At 46.7% G+C, this 25,569-nt stretch overlaps 1 protein-coding gene across 2 annotated transcripts in view; it reads left to right on the top strand.

The window, feature by feature from the left end:
• The first annotated feature begins 3,005 nt into the window (after positions 1–3,005).
• ABCC12 (ATP binding cassette subfamily C member 12) overlaps positions 3,006–25,569 on the top strand; it is a 65,690-nt gene continuing 43,126 nt past the window's right edge. For both annotated transcript variants that reach the window (XM_087853340.1, XM_087853341.1), the window contains exons 1-9: positions 3,006–3,124; positions 6,778–6,933; positions 10,033–10,180; positions 10,468–10,701; positions 12,537–12,710; positions 13,171–13,318; positions 16,690–16,838; positions 19,486–19,593; positions 21,639–21,914. In XM_087853340.1, the coding sequence (XP_087709466.1) occupies positions 3,006–3,124; positions 6,778–6,933; positions 10,033–10,180; positions 10,468–10,701; positions 12,537–12,710; positions 13,171–13,318; positions 16,690–16,838; positions 19,486–19,593; positions 21,639–21,914 (1,512 nt within the window). The remainder of the gene's footprint in view (positions 3,125–6,777; positions 6,934–10,032; positions 10,181–10,467; positions 10,702–12,536; positions 12,711–13,170; positions 13,319–16,689; positions 16,839–19,485; positions 19,594–21,638; positions 21,915–25,569) is intronic.

Here is a 25,569-nt window from a genome sequence, read left to right as displayed (position 1 = left end):
TTTAGCAATTCATCACAGCCATTAGTTCCTTTTTTTTAATTTAAAAAATTTTTCTTGTAAGATTTTGTATTTATTCATTTGAGAGACAGAGTATGAGCAGGGGAGAGGATCAGAGGGAGAGGGAGAAGCAGACTCCCTGCTGAGCAGGGAGCTCAACTCTGGGCTTGATCCCAGGACCCTGAGATCATGACCTGAGCCAAAGGCATATACTTAACTGACTGAGCCACCCAGGCACCCTGCCATTATTTCTTTAAATAAGTCTTCTGCCCCATTCTCCCTCTTTTTTCTGAAATTCCAACAATTGGCAAACTTTCTTTTGACGGTATTCCATAGATCACATAGGCTTTCATCACTCTATTTTTTATTCTTCTTTCTTTGTTCTCCTCTGACTGGATAATCTCAAAGTTCTTATCTTCTAGCTCATAGATTCTTTTTGTTGTTGATACTATTACACTTTTCATTTTATTCATTGTTTTCTTCACCACGAGAATTTCTGTTTGGTTCTTTTAATAATTTCTGTCTCTTTGTTAAACTTCTCATTTTCATTGTGCATCGTTTTCCTAATATATCTGAATTGTCTTTCTGTGTTTTCTTGTAACTCATCAAGTTTCCTTAAAACAGATGTTTTCACTTCTTTATTGGGTTAATTGCAGATCTCCATATCTTTGGGAAGATTATTATTTTCCTTTGGTGGTATCACGTTTCCTTAATTTTTCATGCTCCCTGAAGTTTTGCATTGCTGTCTTCATGTTTGAAATATCAGTTACCTCCTCCAATCTTTACAAACTGCCTCTGGGACAGAAATACCTTCCATGATCCTTGTTGGGGAGTCTAGGGCCTTCTCAGACCTTCCATGGGTATGTCTGCTCCATACTTCTTGCTCTTCCTTTGGCAGAATTCTTAAGCCTATATGCTTTCTCTCAATCCTGCAAAGCACTGGGGTGGGTGCTGACAGCCTCCCTTTTGTTTCCCCAAAAGTGGTGCTAAAGCTCAAGTTTGTGGTCGTTCCCTAGTCCACGGATTTGGTGTGGTTTCCTGTGCATGCTCACTAGCTGTCGGTCAAAGCTTCCTCTCACTGCTGCCGTTGGCAACATACACAGGGAGCTGGCCGCAGGATGGGTGTGTGTGTAGATGAGGCATGTTGAATGCTAGGGTGCCTGTGAACCAGTTGGATGCATGTGTGAGTGAGGTATCCTCAGAGACTCAAGGGCAAGTTTCTTGATGTAGTCTGTGATGCAGTTAGTAGGATCCATGTTCCTTTACTGCCCTCCAAGAGTCCTATGTGCCTCTCTTGCAGCCTCTTCCTGCCCCTGTCATGTAGCTCAGAATTTAGTCCTCTGAATGTGGTGAAAGAAAAATAGGCTTCTTTGCCAGCATCCTGCATAGCTGGATGCCAGCTCTGGAAGCCAGTTCTCACTTTCCCCTGTGGGAGAGATCATTGGCTGAGAAGATCTCTTTTGGCCCTAAGCAACGCTGCCTTGGGGCAGTGATAGTGTGGATAAAGTCAAGCTATTCTCCTTTCCCTCTCCAATATAGCCAAACTTACATTTTCTTGCTCCAGTGGTGTGCTGGAAATTCTCCACTGGGAACCTGGACTTCCCCAAATGTTCCCTTGTCCTTAGTGATTGTCCAAAGCAATATTTTTCAGGGGCTCCTAGACCGTGGCCAAGAGGGGCTGGAGCCAGTTCATGGGCCATTCAAGGCTCACAGCCAGGACCAAGATCTCTATGTCCATTACCTGATATATGGGTGGGCAAGACTCCTCCTGGGTTTCTTGGCGTATGGTGCTGGATCCCACCGCTCCCAGAAGGACATTTTTGCTGGTGAATAGATGCCAAATTGTTGTTGGGAGTAGGGGAAACACAAAAATTGTCTTATTCAGCCATGATACTAGTGCCATTGCTACATATATTCTCATCCTTTCCCTTTTTTGAGGTTCTGTTTCCTCTTCTGTATAATGAAGAGTGTGTAAAAGATTAAATCAGAGAACATTTCCAACTCTGTCATTGAATTATCAGTCATTACAACCTTGATGGGAATTGGTTTTTTTTGATGTTTCTAGCCATGAAAACTTCCTGAGAAAATTCATGGTAATGGGACCCCCATATATATATAATAGTGAGGCCTCTGGGGGTAAGTGACAGAAACCAACTCAAGATAATTTGGGTAAAAAGGGAGAATTCATCTCTAGCGTATAAGGAGGGAGGTGTTATGGAACCCTAGGGGAAGAATAGAGCTGGGGTTTCATTCAGGAAAGGATTGAAACCAGGAATAGAAGAACCTTCAAGGATTATTCTCTATTCATTAAGTTTAGGTGATTGGTGAATGGGGTGGTTGCTTTATGGACTGGACAGGCACTCCAAAAAGTGTTCTCTCCACCTAGATTGTTGGCTTTCCTTAGGGGCAGTTGTCCCAGAAGTGGGGGGAATGTGGGCTTGTCCAGATGTGCCTGTTCCTGAGAAGTAGTCTCATTGGAGGTCTCTAGCCCTTGGGTATGGGGCAATGTGGATGCACAAGCTTCTGAGTATCTGAGAGAAGCAGGAAGAAAAAGAGGTGTGTGCGTGACAAACTTCGGTCTATGTGAAGCGAATTTATGTGACAGCAAACACACCTTCCTGGAGCTCTTTGTTGGTCTGGGATTCAGGGTTGGCCACAGACTGGCTTCCAACAGACAATCCATGATAGGCTTTCTGCTCCCAGTCAACCCAAAATGGGAAAGAAGAGGCACTGAATGTCCTTGCTAATAAGGAAACCTCAGAGTGAAGTTGAGAGATGTGGCAGGGTTTCTGGTCACACCTCACCCCTCAACCCCCACCTGATCCATAAATGTAGAAAGCTAATTGGTGAAACTGTCTAAGGGGTTAGAGCAAGGAAGCTGATGTGGGTAGAGTATGGGTGGATCCCATTCCAGAGTGTCGTCATTTCTCAGTGACCTTCCTCATCTCCCTGCTGCAGAGTGAAAGTGTTCCTAGGCCAACAGCCCAGGGCTCCAGGCTGCCATCAGGATGGTGGGTGAAGGCCCCTACCTTATCTCAGATCTGGATCGGCGAGGCCAGCGAAGATCCTTTATAGAAAGATATGACCACAGCCTGAAGACCATGATCCCGGTGAGACCCTATGCAAGGTAAGCCAGGTGGGGGATTGGATGGAGCGCCAGGGTAGAACTTCCAGAATTAGTTTCTAGCTCATCAGGAGAGTAGACATTGGCCCTGCTCCCCATGCTGCTGCTCTATATGCTTGTGTTTTTGTCTCTCATCCATCCATCCATCCATCCATCCATCCATCCATCCGTCCATTCATCCATCCATTTATTAACCACTTCTTTACTCTTATTATCCTTTGGTGAAAGGGAGACAATAGCCAGTGTTTAAGGAGAGCTTTTGTTGTGCCAGAATCCATCTGTCCAAGTACTTTGCCAACATGGTCTCATTCACTCTTCACAGCCACCATGGAAGTATTATTATCTTTATCTGATGGGTGGGGAAGTGAGGCACAGAGAAGCTAAGTAATTTGCCCAAAGTTCATCAGTGAGCTTTTTCTCTGTAACACACACACTTTTCACACGTAGAACCTTAAAACAACTGCCATTTAGTTAGCATACAATTTTATAGTTGGGTCAGCAACTTGAGCTGGGCGCAGTTGGGTGATTCATCTGGTCACTGGATACTTATAAATCTGCTGGTCGGCAAGGTGGCTGTTGCCTGGGGCAGTGGGGACAGGTGGGCCACGTGGGCTATCAATCCCCATCAGGGTATCTTGGGCTTGATCGCTTAGTATTACGGTCGACCGCCGAAAGGATGAGTTGAAGCATATAGGCTTTCTTGAGACTCAGGCTCAGAATTGGCACACCATTTATTTACAGCATTCTATTGGCCAAATTAAGCCACAAGTCAGCTCAGATTCAAGATGTGGAGAAAGAGGCTAGACCTAGTGATGGAAACAGCTGCTAGCTCACATTCCAAAGAGTTGTTATAGAAATGGGGAGAAGGAATTGGGTCAAGTTTGAACTGCAGGATAGGAACACATGCAGCTTGACTTTCAAGCTCACATGCTTAACTGTAACATGATATGATGTGATATTATTCATATTATATTAGTCATGATATTATAAAATGCTGCCCTTTCTACATGGAAAGGGCCCTGTGTCCTGTCCTCTGAAGAGCAGAAGGCCAAGTGGCATCTCTGTAGTAAGCTGACACAGCATTGCTCTCTTCTAGAATTTCTGGACCAAAGATGCACCTTGAGCCCTCTGAGGGGAGAGGTGAAGGTTGAAAGGTGAGGGAATAGGCTACCATAATTAGCCCCAGGCAGGAAAGCGATAACTACTCACTGTTTTGGTTAAGTTTTTATTGCTTTGTGGAGAGGCAATGTGGTATAGTGCTTAAGAGAATGACGGGATCCTGGAGTCAGCAAGCAGTGGGTTTAAATCATTGTTCCAGCACTTATCAACTGTAAGATTTTGGTCAAGTACTTTAACTTCTCTGTGCCATGATGTTCTTGTCTATGAAATGGTATCATTATACTTCCCTTCTGTACATTCCACTGATTCGTTGTAATAATGCTATGAGGTAATGTACGACTTTATCATAAAAGCCACTTTTTAGAAAATTTTACTGTGTGCCAGGTACATAGTACATTGTTAATATTCTCTTAGCTTGAGTTCTCCCAAAGCAGAGCCTGAGTTGAGAACTTGGTTGCAGGTGATCCCAGGAAGCAGGAGGGAGGATTTAGGGAAAGTGAGTCAGGGAAGGACAACACGGTGTCATCAGTGTCACTGCTGTAGGAATGGGGACTGGATTCTACCCTTCTGAGAAGGTGTACAATTTTCCACCCAAAGGTTGAGGGGGTGCATTTATCCAGGGGCTCCTATACTCCATCCGTTAAGATTTGCCCCTGGAGGCATCCGTGCTCTGCAATTCTGGGCTGCAGTTATGCTCCCAAGAAGGCACCGAAACAGGTGGCGAAAAGAGGCATAGCTCACATTCGAGATGGGATGCTGTCAGCTTGAGCCAAGAGTCTGTGACCCAGGGCATCCTGACAGCATCTGCTACAAATATAAACCTCTTACAGGGTCCAGAACATACTAACGACTTAGTAATCAGTAGATATTACTCCACGTCTCTGGCTTTATTCTGTCTTAGAGGGTCAATTTCTCAAGGGCAAAACCAAGGCCTTTTCCTCCTTCATTTCCTCTTCCTCTTTTTCTTCTCCTCCTTTTCCTCGACTGTTTACTCTTTCTCCTCCTCTTTTTACTTCTTTGTCCTCCTTTTCCTCCTTCTCCTCTCCATTTCTTTTTTCTCCTCCTCCGTTTCCCCTCCTCCGTCTTCCTGTCTTATCTGCTAGCTAGTATTTATGTAGCCGGAGCACTTTAAATGTTTTAATTCATTCCATCCTCCCGATCTGCAGAACCATGAGTTTGCCTCCAGCATGTGCCTGCTAAGGTCCAGCCCGGCGCCGCCCCCCCCCCCCCCCCCCCCGCCATGGAGGCATGTCCTGCTCTGCACCTTCCCCATCCTTTTGAGAGCACAAGACTTGCACCTCACTTCTCTGATGATCAGCTTCTGGGCTTCATTTCCTCATGACAAATGGGTCAGGTGCCCTCTTTCCCATGGGATGGTCATGAGGCTTGAACACTGGCTCACTAAAAAAATTCTGTGGTTTGTAGCATTTATCAGTTCTTCTGGCCCACCATGGCCAATTTCAAGCCAGTGTGATGTCACTGAGAGCCATGTTGGGAAGAGATGCGCAGCAGCGCCCTGTTATGTGCTATTTCTACCATATAGACACAACAGATTTGCATAATCTAGAGATCATAGATACTAGCAAAATCTAGTAAAATAATTAGGAAGTGATGAGTTTCAAGTACTTATTACCTTTGTCCTTGAGATTATTTATTTAAAATTATGTAATTTTTAATACTGGCCATTGATGAAGTTGTAGGGTATCGGTGAGGTTCAGTGGGGTGGAGTCCGGAGCTGATGACCAAGAAAGAATTCTTGAGATGTCTTTGGTGCAAAATGATGGTTTATTAAAGTGGGGGGCGGGGGGGGGGGGACAGGACCCGTGGGCAGAAAGAGCGGCTGCCCCGGGGTGTGAGGGGTGGCTGATTATATACGATGGGGTTGGGGGAGGTAAGGAAAAAGGGAGGTTTCAAGAAAGTACTTTCATACGTTAAAGAAGACTCACAGGATACCAGAGGCCCTGCCATTGTCAAGTTAAGGTTGTTTCCCCCTCTAGTAAGGCATTCACATGAAGATAGTTGGGAACTTCCTGGAGGCTACAGATTATAAGGACATTTATTTGTATTTATATTCCCTTCTGGAAGCTAGGTTATTGATAGAAATGCTTTGTTCTTGTAGATTGCTAAAACATTTGTAAACTGAGGGAGACCCAAGTCTTGCAGGATTGTGGTCTGTATAAGTTAACTATTTCTTTGTCCTTTAGGGCAGCCAGGAGTGCCTGAGGAATGTCACGTACATCCCATGGGGGGGGTTAGGAGTTGTGGGGTGTCAGTTTCTCCTTTGTCCTCAGCTTGCCTTCTGTTCCCTCATCAGCCATGTTTGGCAACTAACTTGCAAAACTCCTGAAAATCTTACAATCAGCTCTCACAAGCTGGTATGAGCCAGTCCCAGCACACACCACTGCTCAGAGGGCTAACGTGTGGGAATCGCGGCTTCTAAGTGTGGCTGTGGATATTACTATGGCTAAGAACTCAAGCCAGGGACTCAGGGCAATGACCACTATGCCCCGGAGCCTGGAGTGTCTCGTTTGTCTTAGGCTGGCACCCAACCCTGTGGATGACGCGGGACTGTTCTCCTTTGCTACATTTTCCTGGCTCACACCAGTGATGGTTAAAGGCTACAAGCACACGCTGACTGTGGATACCCTGCCCCCGCTGTCACCATATGACTCATCGGACACCAATGCCAAAAGGTACCAGGATTCCCTTGGGTCACCGCAGGAGAGGAGCCCACCCTATGCAGGAGCCCATGGGCCCTTTGAGTGCTCCCCTTTCCCGGTGTGGAAATGGACACCTCCAGGTCCTTGGAGACCCTCTTTGGTAACGGCTCTCTGAAACACGGGTTGGGCTGACTGAACTTGTTGGCCCAGTGTCTGCGGGGGTGAGGACTGGGGGTGTGGAAAAAGGACTGCTTGGGGGCTACAGCCTGAGGCTCAGGAGCGTGCTGGCTGGGCTGTCTCTGGTTTGTAGGAGCACTGCCTCAGGACGAAGGTGGCCGGAGCCCCCCCCCCCCCCCACGCCGGGGTGCTGCTGAGTGCAGCTCCAGGCGTCATGTTTTGTTTTACTTTAAAAATCATTATCGGGCTTTCATATTGCAAAATAAGTTTAGGTTGAACCAAATGAAACTGCCAATATTTGACAATTTTGATTTGCAAAAAATGTAAATTTCATGGGTTCACCCTAATTCATATTCATTCTAAAAATGTGAAGGCAACAGACGAGCAAGCCGTGGGACTATCCCTACTGCGCTCCTGCTCTGCTCCCCAGAGGTCAGCATCGTGAAATGTCGCTGTGGATCTGTCCAGAATTTTCTCTAATTAAGTATGTCCTGTGGTGCCATCTTCCGCAGATCAGTACCTCTTCTTCCTCCCACTTACATGTCATATTTTTTTTCCTTAAACAAAGTGAGGCATACTATAGAATGTTACCCATTTTGCTATTTTCAGAAAGCATTATAAAGACTTTTCCATGTCAGCGTAAGGATAGAGACGTTAACTTCATTCTTTCTAACAGCTGCTTTGACCTTTGAGGTTGTGGTGAATCATAATGTCTTAAACAATGGGGAACTTCTCTAAGCCTTTTCTGCATTTGTTTCTCCTGGGAGTCTTCTTATCTTTGGCCACAGGGGGTAAAGGGCAAGGCGTAGCCTGCAGTCTGTGCTTCAGGGGCTGGGAGTTTTCATCAGGGCTACAACTGTGCTTCCCTCACCCGTGGGCTGCAGATAGCTCATTCAATGGTAGTTGCCCAAATTTACAGTCTGGAGAAAGTTGCCTGTGAGATCAGAGAGAAGGAGCTGGACCAGTGCCTATGGAGTATTGGATTTTCCTTCTACTTTTCTTGTCTGAACTTCTTGTTCTGTTTTTAGTGTTTCCTTCCATCTATCCAACAACAGCTTGGACCCTCCTCTCTTCCATGCTGTGCCTATTCCTAGGGGAGCCAATCCACTGCAAAGACTCAACACCAAACACGGCCTCTTAATAACATGCCACTTGAGTCCGTGCCTCTGTTCCAGACTCTGAATTCATATGCCCCGTGTCCAACTGGACAGCTGGCCTTGGGTGACTCACAAGCATCTTCTATCGAATGCTGCTTTCTTGATCCGGGGCCCCAACCTGATGATGCTCTTCTCTTCTTGACAAATTCCATTCACACAGCTGGTTGAGCCAGAAAATTGGGGTCCTTGATCCTCCTTCCCTTTTCTTTCACATCTAGTTCATCAGTATGTCCTGTTGTCTCTGTCCATCCTTCCTCAGATGCACTGCTCTTAAGTCCAGTGTCAAACCACTGCCACTTCTCCCCTGGAGGTCAACAGTGTCCTGCTGTGGTCCCCCTGCTTTTGCCTTTGTTCCCCTATAATCCACTATTCTCACAGCAACCTGACCGGTTTTTTATTTTTATTTTATTTATTTATTTTTATAATTTTTATTTTGTTATATTAGTCACCATACAGTACATCCCCAGTTTTTGATGCAATGTTCCATGATTCATTACTTGCGTATAACACCCAGTGCCCCACGCAATACGTGCCCTCCTTACTACCCATCACCGGTCTATCCCATTCCCCCACCCCCTCCCCTCTGAAGCCCTCAGTTTGTTTCCCAGAGTCCATAGTCTCTCATGCTTCATTCCCCCTTCTGTTAACCCCCCTTTCTTCTTCCCTTTTTTCTACTGATCTTCCTACTTCTTATGTTCCATAAATGAGTGAAACCATATCATAATTGTCTTTCTCTGCTTGACTTATTTCGCTTAGCGTTATCTCCTCCAGTCCCGCTCATGTTGCAGCAAATGTTGAGAAATCGTTCTTTCTGATGGCTGAGTAATATTCCACTGTATATATGGACCAGATCTTCTTTATCCATTTGTCTGTGGAAGGGCATCTCGCCTCCTTCCACGATTTAGCTCTTGTGGACAGTGCTGCTATGAACATTGGGGTGCATATGGCCCTTCTCTTCACTACGTCTGTATCTTTGGGGTAAATACCCAGTAGTGCAATGGCTGGGTCATAGGGTAGCTCAATTTTTAACTTTTGAAGGGACCTCCACACGGTTTTCCAGAGTGGCTGTACCAACTTGCATTCCCACCAACAATGTAGGAGGGATCCCCTTTCTCCACATCCTCTCCAACATTTGTTGTTTCCTGCCTTGTCCATTTTTGCCATTCTAACTGGCTTAAGGTGGTATCTCAGTGTGGTTTTGATTTGAATTTCCCTGATAACCTGACCGTTCTTTTAGGTATGTAAAATGATCTTAGCACTTTGGCTTAAAAACCTTCAATGGCTTCCTTTGCTCAAGAAAAGAAGCCTAACCTCCTTTCTGAGAACTGTGAGGTCCCAAGAGATTTGGCTTTGCCTGTCCTCCCAGTGTCATGTCAGCCCTTCTCCTTTACCCTACTCGTGTCACACTGACCTTCTTTCAGATCTTTGAAATGGACAAACTCCTCCCTGCCCTGGGGGAGATGACTCTTGCCATTTCCCTGTTGCCTCTGTCTTTTTTTTTTTATCAGAACTGGTTTTGTGCCTGAGTTGGGCAGTAGGAGCAGGAAATGAGGGGCTGGACACTGCCCAAGGGCCAGGTACCAGCCGGTGCCTGTGGCAGGGCTGTGCCCCCCTGCCCCTCCCATACCCCATCTGCCCTGGAAAAGAGGAAAAGAGCATCAGTGCCGCTGGCAGGGGGCCGCCACTGCCCAGGGATGAGGGCTGTGCTGGCGCCCTTGAGAGGTCTGTCCGTGGAAGTAGCTTCAAACAGCGAGTGGAAATGTAAGTCCCTTTCCTTCTTCCTGTTCTCTCATCACAGATTTCGAATCCTTTGGGATGAAGAGGTAGAAAGGGTGGGTCCTGAGGAAGCCTCTCTGGGCCGAGTGGTCTGGAAATTCCAGAGGACACGAGTTTTGATGGACATTGTGGCCAACATCCTGTGCATTATCATGGCCGCCGTAGGGCCGGTGAGTGGGGGCGGCCCTTCTCCCACCTTGTCACACAGGTCCCCAGACTGGCGAAGAATGGCATTAGTTACTTTCTCTACGAGCTGGTGGGTTTAGTACATTGTCATTATCTTCGAGCTCCTTGGGGGCAAATTTTCATAAAGCTAATCCTTGTCAAGCACAGCAGCCGCCACTGAAATTAATTAAAAAGTTTGCCTCGTAAAGTCAGCTTGCTGACATTATCTGAGGCTCCCTATTCCACCCTCAACCCCAGTGGCCTCTCCTCTCTCCATTGTGCTGTTTTACAGACGGTTCTCATTCACCAAATCCTTCAGCAGACCGAGAGCGTTTCTAGGAACGTCTGGGTTGGCGTTGGCCTGTGCATAGCCCTTTTCGCTACCGAGTTTACCAAAGTGCTCTTTTGGGCCCTTGCCTGGGCCATAAATTACCGCACAGCAATCCGGTTGAAGGTGGCCGTCTCCACCCTGGTTTTCGAGAACCTGGTGTCCTTCAAGACTCTGGCACACATCTCTGTTGGCGAGGTAAGCCGGTCCAGAGTTTCATTTTAGAAAATTAAATCCTGCGTTTTCTGCATATGAGTGAGATGTGCTTCCTGGATGGTACATATGCCTTCTTTTCATTTGCCCAATGTCCTGCCCACTCTATCCCATCTCCCTGCGAAGTGAGGGGATGGAGACTGAAAACATCAGAGGGGTTCAGTGAAAGGAAGGCTCCTTTCAAGCTGAAGAAATTGGAAAGGCTTCCCTCTTCCAGCTGAGACAGGGCTTGGGGGCGACCTCATTCGATCCCTTTGGCTGTCAACAGGGACACCGAGGCAGTATGGTATACATCACGGGCTTTTAAAAAATGAGTGAGGAATTGATCCAATAATTCTGATTGTGTAGAGTTTGGGGTGTTAAAGCCATAATAAAGACTATGCCTGCTGGACCTCAGAATTTCTTTTCTTTTCCTTTCTTTTCTTTTTCTTTCTTTCTTTCTTTCTTTCTTTCTTTCTTTCTTTCTTTCTTTCTTTCTTTCTTTCTCTTCTTCTTTCTTTGCTTCTTTTTTTCTCTTTCTCTCCCTTTTCTTTTCTTTTCATTTCCTTTCTTTTCATTTTATAGAGAGGGAGAAAGAGAGGGTGGGGGAAAGGGGCAGAGGGAGAGGGAGAATCTCAAGCAGGCTCCACACCCAGTGCAGAGCCCAACATGGGGCTCGATCTCACGACCGTGAGATCATGACCTGAGCCAAAAACAAGAGTCGGATGCTTAACTGACTGAGCCACCCAGGTGCCCTGAATTTATATTTTCTTAAGCCCTTGAACCTTAACAATAAAATTCTCACCATTTACACAATAAAATTTCCCTAGTCAAGGGAACTCCAGGTGGCATGATGTAAGGGAGAAGACTTGCTTCTTTCTTGCAGTTGCTCTTTCATTATGTCCAAAGCATCCTGTATCAGTTAAGATGAATTTGGCTGCATAGAATAAGAAAATCTGAAAATAGGGTGCCTGGGTGGCTCAGTTGGTTAAGCATCTGCCTTTGGCTCACGTCATGATCTCAGGGTCCCGGGACTGAGTCCCGCATCGGGCTCTCTGCTCAGCAGGGAAACTGCTTCTCCCTCTCCTCCCTGCTTGTGCTCTCCGTCACTATCTCTCTCTCAAATAAATAAATAAAATCTTTAAAAAAAAAGGAAATCCAAATGACAGTAGATTAAGCAAGATGAATTTATTCCACTTTTTGCAAAAGGAGTCTGGAAAAGAGCGTTTCAGGGCTGGTATGGGGACTTCCAGATCTTCCTCCCATTCTTTGTCACTACCCTAGTGCATGGCTGCCATGATGGTTCAGGACGGGTACTAGAGGTCCAGCCATGCCCGTCATGTTTCAGATAGCTGGTAAAAGGAAGGAGAGAAGAATAAAGGTGTATGTCCTCTAAGTTCAGTTGGCTCCCTTTAGGGGGAACATTTCCAAACTTCCATTTGATACTTCTTTTGTCTTATATCTATCTCATGGCCCTTGGCACAGTCACATGGCCATACTCTTTCCACAAAGGAGGCTTAAAAATTTTTTAGCCAGGCACGTTGCTCCTCTGAACTCAGCAGGAAGAAGGAGAGAGAGATGAAGGGTAAGGTGCTAGCCCTCTCTCCAGCGTGCTTTTAGATGGTAATATTTATTACTCTTTACGTCTTTCTTCGTTGGGACTCTCAGTCCTGAAATACTGGCCTGGCCAAAATCAGATCAGCCAGAGAGCCGCAAAACTCATCATGTTGGTCCCTTGACAGTCCCCCTCCCACTTAAGGCAGTTTTTTCTCTCCTCTCCTCAGTTGAGGAGATGTTTGGGTGACACTTCCAAAGGCCGAATCCATGTGCTTTCTTTCCAGGTGCTCAATATACTATCAAGTGATAGTTATTCCTTGTTCGAAGCCGCCTTGTTTTGTCCCTTGCCAGCCACCATCCCGATCCTCATGGCCGTGTGTGCGGTGTATGCCTTTTTCATTCTGGGGCCCACAGCCCTCGTTGGGATATCTGTGTACGCCATATTCATCCCCATTCAGGTAATGGCGGGTCTTTGCGATTATAACTGCTGTGTGCTTGCGTTTTGCACAGATGTTCACACTGAATTGGAGAGAAGGTTTCATTTCCAGGGCAGGGACCTGAAGCCTGTGCCCCCACTTTGTGCGCACAAATGCTTTGTTTTGTTGGCGCAGTGTATTTTTTTTTTTTTTAAGAACTTGAATTTGAATGCCCTGGGGGAGGGAGGCCTGCTTTTCAGTTTGTCAATGTCCCCAACACTCTCTTGGCCTCCTAGCAACTGAAGTATTTGTATCACCTGCCCGATCCCCAGTGGTGTCCCCTGGTCCACCCTGGCTGTCACAAGTCAAGGGAAGGATGGCTGAGAATCTCAGTCCAGCTTCTGTCAGAACTTTTCCTGGCACTTCTACTCCGATCCCTGGATTTTTAGGCCAACTGCAACTCAGCAGTTCTCTCTGAACACTGTTTGTACCTTGATTTCAGATGTTTATGGCTAAGCTCAATTCAGCTTTCCGAAGATCAGCGATTTCAGTGACAGACAAGCGAGTTCAGACAATGAATGAGTTTCTGACCTGCGTCAAGCTGATTAAAATGTGCGCCTGGGAGAAATCTTTTACCAAGACCATCCAAGGTAGGATGGTGCTTGAAGAACCACTTACCCCGTAGAATGTGCTCTTCTAAGGGCTTCTTAAGGGTCCTGGGGCCAGGCGTTCCAGAAAGGGGGCTGTGGGGACCCCCTGAGCTGCTTTGCAGGCTTTTCAAAGGATTACAGAGATTTTAATAGACCCAGGCATCTGTTCTGGTGAACCCAAGCACTCAGCAGGTGAGCGACATATGGTTTCGCCTTTCCGAAGGCATGTGGATGCTGCTACTGACCGGTTACTTTTTACAAAAATAATCCACGTGGGGCGCCTGGGTGGCTCAGTCGTTAAGCGTCTGCCTTTGGCTCAGGGCGTCATCCCAGGGTCCTGGGATCGAGCCCCACATCGGGCTCTGCTGGGAGCCTGCTTCTTCCTCTCCCACTCCCCCTGCTTGTGTTCCTTCTCTCGCTGGCTGTCTCTCTCTGTCAAATAAATAAATAAAATCTTAAAAAAAAAAATCCACTAAAACCTTATGAGAAGAAGAAGAAGAGCTATCTCAGGCTATTTCCTTGACTTAGAAGATATCTACGCAGACCCTCACACTCACACTTACAGATATGTCTCCTTGCCGGCAGCCACATCATCAGGATTGCGTGACCCCCTGACTCGACATTCCTTACACAGATAGGAGGACGCATACATAGCTTTTTAAAAAAGGATGATATTAAAACCATTACAATCAAATATAAATGCAAATCTAATTGCAGGAACATTTACATAATTGCTGACATAGACTCAGGTGGTCGGCCGGTTAATGATCTGAACCACTGTGACAATTGACTCTTCGGCTCTACAATTACACTTTTAGATCAGCATGTAATTGGGCCTGAAGCTGTGTCTCTCTGTTTTAGGGAGTGGCTTTAGATAACTTGCTTCTGAGCTTGCCAAGCAAGTGCTGCAGGTTGGGACTCTGGCAACCCTTTGGGACCTTCCTTGAAGACCCAGAAATACTTCCCCACGCATTGAACTCACTTTAATACAATGATTTGATTAAACTTGATTCCATTTGACTTAGTTCCATTGAATTCAACTCAACTGGACTTGAGTCAGTTTAACTCAATAAATATTTATCAGTTTCCTACTACGGGCAGCAAAGTCATGGGAGCTGCATAAAATGATTAGAGAAAGGGTCCCTGCCTCTAAGATGAAGGGACGATGAGTGAGCTAAGCTCAACGGTAGCTATAAGTTTGTTGGCTCTACCTCTAGAACATATCTGGAATCTGCTTCTCTTCATTCTCCTGCCGCCCTAGTGCAAGCCGATATTCCCCCCCTTCTGGAGTACGGAAAGAACTTTCAGATGCAACACTTGCTTTCTTCCTTCCCCCTAAAATCCATTATGTACTCAGAAACCACTGTGACCTTTAAAAAATGTCAATCAGATCCTGTCCCTCCCTGCTGAAAAATCTTTAGTGGCTTCTTATCACACTTAGATTATTACAATTTAGGACTTTTGATTTAAATCCAAATTCCTGGGGCGCCTGGGTGACTCAGTTGGTTAAGCATCTGCCTTTGGCTCAGGTCGTGATCACAGGGTCCTTGGATCAAGCCCCGCATTGGGCTCCCTGCTCAGCAGTGAGTCTGTTTCTCCCTCTCCCTCTGCCCCTCTGCCTGCTGGTTCTCTCTCTCTCTATCTCTTTCTCTCAAATAAATAAATAAAATCTTTAAATCCGAATTCCTTTGTATGGCCTATCGGATCCAGCATGATCTGATCCCTGAAGACCTCTCTGACCTCACATCTTGCCCTAACCCTTGGTAACTCGCTTGGGCCATGCGAACCTTCTGTCTTTTTTAGAACAACATCCGTGCGCATTCATACCTCAGGATCTTTGCTGTTGCTGTTCCCTCTACCTGAAATGCTCTCCTGCTAGATGTTCGTGCTGGCTTTGTGACTCCTCTCAACGTTGCTGACTCAAAGAGGCCTTCTTGACTAGAGTTCTAAGCAGGTCCATTCTCTACCAGTTCTTTTTAATCACTTCATCCCATTCATTTCTTTCATATCGCCCAACAAATTTGTAATGATAGAATTTGTTTATTTCTTTATTGTCTATCTCCCCTATGGAAAGAGAGCTGAGACTCTGTTTACTCTTACGTTGTCCAACACCAAGCACGGCACCTGGCCAACAGTAGACATCCAGTTAAAATTTGTTGAATGAGTGAACACATGAATTAACTGTAGGACGAAATGGGGAAAATGCCGGAAAGGAAATGGAGAGAAGCTCCAGGAGGGTGAGGGGGGAGCACATCACATTGGAGAGATCAGGAAGAGTGTCATGGCAGAAGTGGCATTTTAGAAAGACCTGGAAGGATAGCAAGGATTCAGACACAGATAGAGCTGGGGAAGACCCCCAGAAGGAACAAGGGTCTAGAGGTGGATATGTGAGGTTGTGCCTGGGGACAAGGAGGTGGGTGGTATCCTAGAGGCAAAGGGTTTGTGGACAGCAGAGCTCCAGACTGCAGTAGAACTGGGTTCCAACTCTGCCATGACCACTTAAAAGGCAAGTTACTTAACCTGTAATGACTTTCCTGTCCTGCCAGATGGCATAATCATAGCCCCTTCCTTGTCACACAGTGATGAGAGCGGTCAAATGAGAACACGGGGCAGTGCTCGGTAGAGCACTCAGTAAGAGTGGTGATGGCTCCATGTTGCCAGAGTGAAAGGGTTTTTGCAAAAGAGGCTGGAATTGGAGTTAAGAACTTTAAACACCAAAGAAGGAGGCTTGAATTTAACTTGTGAGCCGTGCAGAGGCATGGACCCCATCTGGACTTACGCAAGGGAGAAATGAATGCTCTTGGGCTTTGTAGCTGTTCCTGGACACAGGACAGGAGCCCCAATCTGGCAGTCCTCAGGCTTGGCACAGGTGTTTTGTTTGTTTTTTACAGTATTTAAAAACTTCTTTCAATTAGTTGCCAATATCTACAAGTAGAAAGATGTCCCACAAAATTCCAGATCCCAGACTTCAGAACACTTGAAGGTCTGGTGACACTGGGCTGTCCGCACTGAGAAGTGGTGGCCCCTTTCACTGAGACATGTGGTCCCCATTTTGCTACACGCCACACCCTCCTTCGGTTCTTACTCTCTGGCCACTCCCTCCATTTATATTACTTGCCCAGCTCCTGTAGGCATCCAAGTGTATGCCTCCTGACACAGAATCAGGATTGGGAGAGACCTCAGAAACCATCCAATATGGCCGCTGACATGCACGGAGCTCCCAGTTTGTTCCCAGGGCTTTCTGTGCTTCCTCTCATTTAAACTTCACAACAGGAACCCTGAACACTCTTTTGCAGGAGGATCAGGTAGGGGTAAATACATTTCTTAGTGCTGCAAAAATAAATCCCTCATGGACTGTTTTCTATTGACAGATATAAGGAAGAGGGAAAGGAAATTACTGGAAAAAGCTGGATTTGTCCAAAGCGGAAACTCAGCCCTGGCCCCCATTGCATCTACAATAGCCATCGTATTGACATTCACCTGCCACATCCTCCTGAGACGCAGGCTCACCGCCCCGGTGGTAAGAACCGTCTCTAGAACTGGCTTCCTTCACGTGCCAACAGTGGCAAGTGCTGGGTGGGGATGCTTTCCCTGCCTGGAGAGGCCCCGCCCTGGCACCAGAATACCCCATCACAGAAGGGCCAGAATTCTACCTTGACTTGTAAAAAACCAGTGCTTGGGCTGCCAAGGAGCCCAGGAGAGCCTAACAGTGACTCTTACCCAGTCTCTTGTCAGTGCTGGGCTAGTGGTTAATGTTGGAACACCATTTGACATTCAGAAAACAAAACTGAAATCAGATGAGCCCTTGGCTGTTTTATTCACAATTATTCCTGCGATTTACAAGACGGGAAGTTTGTGGGAGTTCCCTGGGTGGGCGGAGTCGTAGGTATTGGGAGATGCGAGGGTCAGAATCCCCCTTTTATAAATCTCAGCTATGGTACCTTACTACGACAGACGGCGATTCATTGAACCTCTCTTGCTTGGTTTTATTATCTATAAATGGGGTTATACTAGTCCCTGTGGTTGTGAGGACTGAAGGAGGTCTTTTATGTAAGGCACGTGGCACAGCGCCTGGTACGGTGTAAATGCTGTGTAAGTGTTTGTTGTTCTTATTAGCCTGATGCTCACCCAGGTCAGGCGATTTTGGGCTGAAAGCCTCAGAGGGAGAATTAGAATGAATGTGAGATTGTCAGGTTTTTTTTCTTACAAGGGGGCCTGTGCACTCAAAGGTAAAGAAACTCTGGGCTAGATGGGAAACAGCCCCTGGCTGAAATAAACAAACAGCTGAGATATTAAACCCGGTGTCTGAAGGGTAAGTGAATGGAGGAAAGGCAATAAAAGCAAGGGGAAAAAAGAGAGAGAGAGAGAGCAAAAGAAGCAAGTGTGCTCACAGAGCAATAGTTGCACCGAAAATCACGGATCTTGAGGGGAAGGGGGATGTGTAAGAAGGCAGGATGCTATTGCTGGGGGATCTGTTGTGGGGCTGTCGGTCCTGTTACTTCCCTGTTTCTTTGTGAGGTGCTTTGTGTTTTCTTGGGTTCTTCACACTCAGTTAACTCACACACTCTGGGGGCTTGAATTCAGCCGTGAACCCAAAGCCAGAATGAAGGGCAACGACATACCAAAGCCTCGACAGAATGCTTCTCGATTATTGTGACTGTGTCCTCTGGTCCCAAATGACAACAAGAAATTCTTTCCCCAGCAATACACCAAGCAAATTTACAATCAAATTGGGTGCGCAGAGTTAATATTTCCTAAAATGATGATTTAGAAGAAATGTAGACCACGAACAAATTCCCCCCGAATGCAAGCCATTCCTCTTGCATATTTCTTCAGACTCAGAATCCCTGGGCTTCTCCGTCAGGACCACATCAGTAGGAGGTCAGCCCCAGGTGCTGGACCACATCAGGCAGACCGAGTGCTCTGTCAACCAAGGCCTGGGTTTTCTGAGCCAAGATAGTGCTTTGGGGGGCGCCTGGGTGGCACAGCGGTTAAGCGTCTGCCTTCGGCTCAGGGCGTGATACCAGCGTTCTGGGTTCGAGCCCCACATCGGGCTCCTCCGCTGTGAGCCTGCTTCTTCCTCTCCCACTCCCTCTGCTTGTGTTCCCTCTCTCGCTGGCTGTCTCTATCTCTGTCAAATAAATAAATAAATAAAATCTTAAAAAAAAAAAAAAAGATAGTGCTTTGGGACTTGGGGGGAGTTGAGTTCTCTTTGGGGAAGGATTTGGGACCAGATGCGATGAAGGCAACATTCTTCATTGTCCCCTTACAGAACTAATGAGGATTAGTTGAAGTCCAGGGCTCTGTCCACGGGGCCCATTCAACAGCAGGAAGGATCGCTCTCGATTTGTTGATGGAAGTTGTATTATTAATTTCTTAAAGGGGTGGTTAGGGAGAAGCTGCTAATTACAGGTCGGACAGACAAGAAGATGAAATCTGAGAGATGAAATCATGCACCCCTGGGGCACTGATGCAGGAGGAAACTTATCTTCATTGAGGCTGTATGATGTTAGCCACTTACCAGGCAGGGCTCAGTGAGAAAGGCCCCGGTAAGGAGGGGAGGTGATTTTTTGGGAATGGCAGTTGAACCGAGGCTTTCAAACTTGTCTCAGGCATGTGGTGAGGCAGGGCGTGGAAGCCAGACCCTGAGGGCTGGAGAGCCAGCAGTCACTCTCCACCAGCCAGCATGGGCCAACCGGTCCTTCCGGGAAACTTCTGTCTTCATCCTGGGGCCGAATATGGTACAGAAAGGGAGGCTGTAGATCTGAAGTGTCAGAGGCCTCTGAAGCAACTGGGAGAAGGGGATAATTTAGGACAATCCGTGGGGTTTTGAGTATGGTCTAGGCCACATAAGGGTGTGGATGGAGACTTCCAAACACATTCAGTTAGAGGCCTTCCTTGGACATTATCCTCTCCGGACTGACAGAGACAAGGGATAAATCTCCCACCATTTTGATAAAAATCCAAAGCAAAAGAGATTCAGATATTGCTATCCCTAATTGGGCAGCCCATGATTTGTGAGCCATGAAATAAAAAATAAAGTTCCTGTAAGAATTCCAACTGGGCCATCATTTCTCATCTCAGCAAATATAATTCCCATGGATATAATGGTTGAGAGCCAAGGCAACATCTCATCCTACACCCTATACCTCTCTTTTGTTCTTCAGGCCTTTAGCGTGATTGCCATGTTTAATGTAATGAAGTTTTCAATTGCAATCTTGCCTTTCTCCGTCAAAGCAATGGCCGAAGCCAATGTCTCCCTGAGGAGAATGAAGGTATAACTCACGCCGGGTGAGTGGGGAAGAGAGGTCTCATTTTGGGGTGGGAAAATTCTCAAATGTGGGGAAGCTGTGTCAACCCATGGGAGGGCTGGGTCACTGGTCTGAAGAACTTGGGGAGCAGGCCCTGCGTTCAGAGTTGGATCAATAAATGGACATGAAGGAGGGTACAAGCAGAGCTTTATAAGGTGCTCTGCACTTCTAGTAAAAATGACATGGAATCTCCGTACGTGGAGATGATGTTCCTGGCCCTCTACTTTTTCTCCAAGCTGCAATTCTGAAGTTGTTCCAGGAGTGGGCTTGCGTTTGCGCTGAGCCCTCCTCCTCCCCTTTGCCTACCTGGCTTGTCTTATGGTGGGCGTGGTGACGGTGGTGACGAAGAGGGTGGCGGGACACCACATTCATGCACTCAGTTGCTTTCTTCCTTCAGTCAGTCATTCCTCGGAGACACGCTGCGTGATTCACATATAGAAGGCCTTGTGGGAAACGCAAATAAGAGGAAGAGAGAATTTTTACTCTCAAGAGCCTCCAGTCTAGTGTAGGACCAGGGATCCCAGGAATTGCTGTATGCAGCAAGGATACATGACTTGTGAAAAAAGTACATAAAGTGGTTTTGAAGTTCAGGCAAGGGAAGGAAAAGAGGGGGGTGTTCCAGACAAGAGAACAGCATGTTCAGACATGTGTGAATTAATTGAATGGTTTTATTCACTCAGGCCAGCAGTCGGGAAGTCTTAGGCATCTGAGATGCCTGTATCCCTCTTCTCCCTTACTATCCACATTCAACCAATCAAGAGCCCTGTTGGGTCACCTTCTGCTCACTGTATTTCCTCAATTTTAAGAGGCGCTGTTTGTAAGATTGGGTTGGAAGGTGGCACTGTTGACTCATCACTTTTTGAACAAAACGCAAGCACGAACACCATCACATTAACTGTGTATATTGTATCAGATATCTTAAGCTAGAGGAACAGTGTTATTTCTTGACTCTTCAACTTTTGCTCCGTCCCTACTGCCATCACCTTCATTCATTCTGGATTATCACAGTGACTTATGGACCAATCTTCCTTTTCCATGGTTGCTCTCCTCAAATCCATATCACACTCAGCCCCCAGAGAGCTGTTAAAATATTGGTCAGACCACTGATATTCACCTGCTTGAAATCCTCGGGTCCTTGTTCCGTCTAGGACTGAGACTGAGCCTTCCATTAGCAGGTCCTCAGTAATGTCTCCACCTGATTTCCTATACCCTTCCTATCTTGAGCTCTGTGGCAACCCTGAGTTGCTTGTTTCATGCCCCCATCCCAATAGACCGTGGGGTTGCATGCTTCCTTGCCTTTGCTAATGCCATGTCCTCTGTTGGAAGGATCCCATCTCCTCTTCCCTTCCTCATTGTTGCCTGTACAGCCCCTGGACAGACTCAGCTCAGGCACCAATACCAGGCCCCCAGGATGGGGACCCACGTTCCATTCTCTGGAAGTTACAGTTTTTTGTTCTTGTCACATTTCCCTGAAATGCCTGTGTACGTTCCCATCTTCCCCCAGGCTGTAATCTCTTTAAGGACAGGAATCATGCCTTATTCATAATTGCATTTCTACTGTTTATCCCAGAATCTGGCGGAGGGTAGGCCCTTGGCAAATGTTTTGTTGAACTGAGCTGAGTGGGGACCTAGGAAGAAGACACAGTGGAGACTGAGCATATGTGACCTTGGTTTCATAAGCATCAGTGCCAGGCAATGAAGCCCACTACCCAAAGACTGGCAAAAGCTTCTTATGTTGGGCATGAGGACGAAATGTGGCGGAGATTAGCATTCTCCAATGTGGGTGACCCATATAGACCTGTGGTTAAAGAGGCATCTGTCCTAGATAGCATGCGCTAGTAGACTATTTCTGCTGCGGCTTCTCCTAGGGGAATATCCTCAGAATATCTTCTCTGAATGTCCTAAGTAAAATTGCCAAGATTATAATTTTGGGTTATTAGAAGATATATTGGGATGGTTCTTGCAAATGGATAATGTCTGCCCAGTTAATTTTGTCTCTTTAATCTTAGAAAATTCTCATAGATAAAAGCCCCCCATCTTACATCACCCAACCAGAAGACCCAGATACTGTCTTGCTTTTAGCAAATGCCACATTGACATGGGATCAAGAAACCAGCCTAAAAAGTGACCTAAAGAAGGTGCAGAACCAGAAAAAGCATTTTCTCAAGAAACAGAGGCTAGAAGCCTACAGCTCGAGTTCATCAGCCCAGGGAGCTGCTGGCCCAGAGGAGCAAAGTGGTAGCCCCAAATTGGTTCTGCACAACATAAACTTCGTGGTGAGAAAGGTGGGTGTGTGTTCTACAAGTATGGCTTCCATCTTTCCTCCTTGTGTCACACAGCTATGGCCTTCACAAGGCTTAACATAATTCAGTTTGAGCTGGGCGTGGTGGTAGGGGGGAATATCTCTAGGCTGTTTTCTTTCCCCAATTTTAAAACCACGTACATGGATAATGGAGACATTCTCTTCAAGTTGAGAAAAGATGGTGGTTATGTTAGTACTAATCTTCAGGCTCCAGAGAAGCCAGTTGCAGTGTTGAATGGACAATCCATTTCAGGTGGCTAGGCTCAAATTGACTATCTTTTATAAATCTCTTTAGATTTGTTCTTTCTTTTTTTTTTTTTTAAAGATTTTATTTATTTATTTGACAGAGATAGAGACAGCCAGCGAGAGAGGGAACACAAGCAGGGGGAGTGGGAGAGGAAGAAGCAGGCTCACCGCGGAGGAGCCTGATGTGGGGCTCGATCCCACAACGCCAGGATCACGCCCTGAGCCAAAGGCAGACGCTTAACCGCTGTGCCACCCAGGCGCCCCTCTTTTTTTTTTATAATAATAATTTTTTTATTATGTTATGTTAGTCACCATACAGTACACCCCTAGTTTTTGATGTAAAGTTCCATGATTCATTACTTGTGTATAACACCCAGTGCACCATGCAATACATGCCCTCCTTACTACCCATCACTGGCCTATCCCATTCCCCCACCCCCTCCCCTCTGAAGCCCTCAGTTTGTTTCCCAGAGTCCATACTCTCTCATGGTTCATTCCCCCTTCTGTTTACCCCCCTTTTTTCTTCCCTTTCTTCTCCTACCGATCTTCCGATTTCTTATGTTCCATAAATGAGTTCTTAATGTCACATTGGAGGACTACAATAGAGAATAAGTGACAATTATGAGCACTTACTGTTTACCAGGTAAACAGTTAACTCATTTAACCACCCCCGTAAGAGGTAGGTACAATAGCTACCCCTACTTTATGATTGAGAAACCTGACACACAGGGAGGTTAAATAACTCACCCACTGCTAGCAAGTGGCAGAAGAGGGCTTCCCACCCAGGTCACCCGGCCCCAGAATCTGCTCTCTTCAGTAACATACTTGTCAAAAGCAAATGAGATCAGCAAGCAGCCCAGAAAAGAAGCCAGTCAGTCTGTTGGCTGCGCCCCCGGGGAATAGAGCGTTTAGACAAAGCTCTGCACTCACGGAATGTATGGCCTTCTGCCTGTGGTTCTCTTGCCCTGGGAACTCGGCAGCAGGGCTCCGGGGATGGCAGTGTTCGTTGGTTTTGCTGCAGAGGGCTCGGCATTCATCTTGTGCCTAGTATTTTAACCTTCCACGGTGTTGACTCACCCTTTCCCCGTGTGAGCACACTAGAAGGAGAGGTTTCTATTTATTATGCGATGCTAAGCTCAACAGCTGGGGTGGAGTGGTACTTCTTGTCATTCATAAGGTTGTCTGCCATGTATTCGTTGGAAATGGTGTTTGCTGGGCTGAGTGCCACTGAGCTAGGTTCTCCTTGAAGTCCTGCTGGGTGCAACCCATTTTGCTTTCTCATCCCCTCCCCCGGCCTATGATGTGCAGCACCTGGAGGGCTCTAACCATGCCTTTGGAGTTGCTCCAGAGAGGCCTCAGTGAACTACTCTTGTGTTTTAAAGAAGCTTCCTTTTAGCCCCCTTGTTGCTTTCCTCCTTCTCGTTATGTTGGTGACTTTTGGGCTTGTCATCAAGGACATGGTCAACGTTTTCTGAAGACAACACAACATTGTGTGGATTAAGGGTATGCCTCTGGAACCTGGTGTACATGTGTTCTGGCCCAGCCGCTTGCCAGCTGTGTGACTCTGAATATACTGCCTAACCTCTTAGAGCCCCTCCTCCTTTACCTGCTCAATGGATATTTTCATGATAGCAGCACTTCGCAAGGTGGGTGTGAGAACGGAAAGAGATATCATACAAACATGTTAAGCCCATAGTGAGTGTCAACTGGTGTTAGCTATTGCTGCCTTTTTCCTCTCACAACCCAGTCCAGCTTAAGTGCTTCCCTTAAATATCCTAAATTCAGAGCATCCATATTTCCCCAAATTTAGTTCCAGGATTCCATTGGACTACAGCCTCCTTGAGGTTAGGGCACGTCTCTGTCTTGCTCACAGTTGTGACCTTGCACCAAAGCAAGTGCCTGGCCCAGAGTAGGCTCCCAAGACTCTTTTCTGAATGAACAAATGAGTAATCGGGAACCCCCGGGGGTGCAGGCCTCATGGATTTTCTCCTGAAGGCAAGGATGAATCTAGAAGGCTCAGACCTGGCCCCAGATAGTAGATAGAAATCAAAAGAGAACCAAATGCCTAGAAGCTGGATCCATCCCTGTGGTCTCTGTCCCAAACTCTTTGTAATGTCCCAGTTCTTTGAAGTCCTTTTAGTGGAATTAAAATGGATCAGCTCAGTTACCTGCAGCTTCAATGACAGTGTGAGCTGCCTGAGGTGGGGGTCACATCTGCCTATTGCTTTATCCCTGGTGCCCAGAATGATGCCTTGTGTTCCATAAAGACTTGTCAAAGAAATCCATGGTGATAAGAAGCAATCCTCACATGCTGGGGATAGCAGACAGGACCCTTCTGGTCTATCTCAGATGGGAAAGGAGACATATTTAGCTCCATGGTGGACATCTTTGCTCTAAGGGATCACAGACAGCAGGTCTTAATGAGAATTCTCTTATGTTCCAACTGCAGCATTACAATATTTGCTTGAACACAGGAGTGGGCACGTGTCTGCCTCAAAGTCTCCATATGGACTCTTGCTCTGCCTGCAGTAATGTCCCCCCAGATATCTATATGGCTGATTCCTTCACTTCCTTCAGGTCTTACTCAAATGGCGCCCATAGCAGATACTGTCAGTGACCCATCCATGTGCCCCGGCCATCTTCCGACTGCCGGATCTCTCTCTGTGCCCGAGGGCCCTCCCCACAACCTACAAAGCAGAAGCACATCCACAGCCGAGGGAGCCGCTCTCAAACACTGACTGTTGGCTACCCCAACTCCCTCAGCCATGCGGGGCATAGAACCACCCTCAGCGTCCCAGAATTTCCCAGCAGGACTGAACTTCACTTGCCTCCCGTGCGGGCTGACATAAGAGTACACCCCTGATGAGCCGCCTTCCCCTTCCCATGGAACCTCCCAAACAAACTACCTTCCCTCAGATCTTTGATTCAAGGCCTGTTTCTGGGAGAACTCAAGCTAAGACATTTACTTTTCCAGTAAGGTTCCCTCCGCCCTCATCTCCTCCCTGTCTTCTCCCTGCTTTCTGTGTTTCCATGGCGTGTACCTGACCTACTCCATATTTTACTTACTTACCTTGTTGACTGTTGGTCCCTCCAACTAAAACATAAGCTCCTTGAGGGCAGAGCCCACCTGTAGTCTGTCATGTTCATGACCATATTGTGCTATTAGTAGTGTCCAGGACAGCACCTGGCCCGTAGCAGTCTCTTACAATGATTCGTGGTTGAATTAATGGATCCGTAGCTGAGAATAATCCATGAACCCAGTGCGCTGGAATAGCATAACTGCTCAGTAATTTCAGATTATGCTTCGGTATGGTGGAAGGATACTTTAAAAATGACTTTTGAAAAACACTCGGCTCTCTATTTCAAAGGCTACCCTTGTCCCCCTGGGTTGT

The sequence above is a fragment of the Ursus americanus genome, chromosome 21, assembly GCF_024610735.1.
Source record: "Ursus americanus isolate L20-20 chromosome 21, mUrsAme1.1.p, whole genome shotgun sequence".
In the NCBI taxonomy this organism is placed as follows: domain Eukaryota; kingdom Metazoa; phylum Chordata; class Mammalia; order Carnivora; family Ursidae; genus Ursus; species Ursus americanus.
Note: the sequence above shows the minus strand (reverse complement) of the source record. Positions and strands in the feature narration are given on the sequence as shown.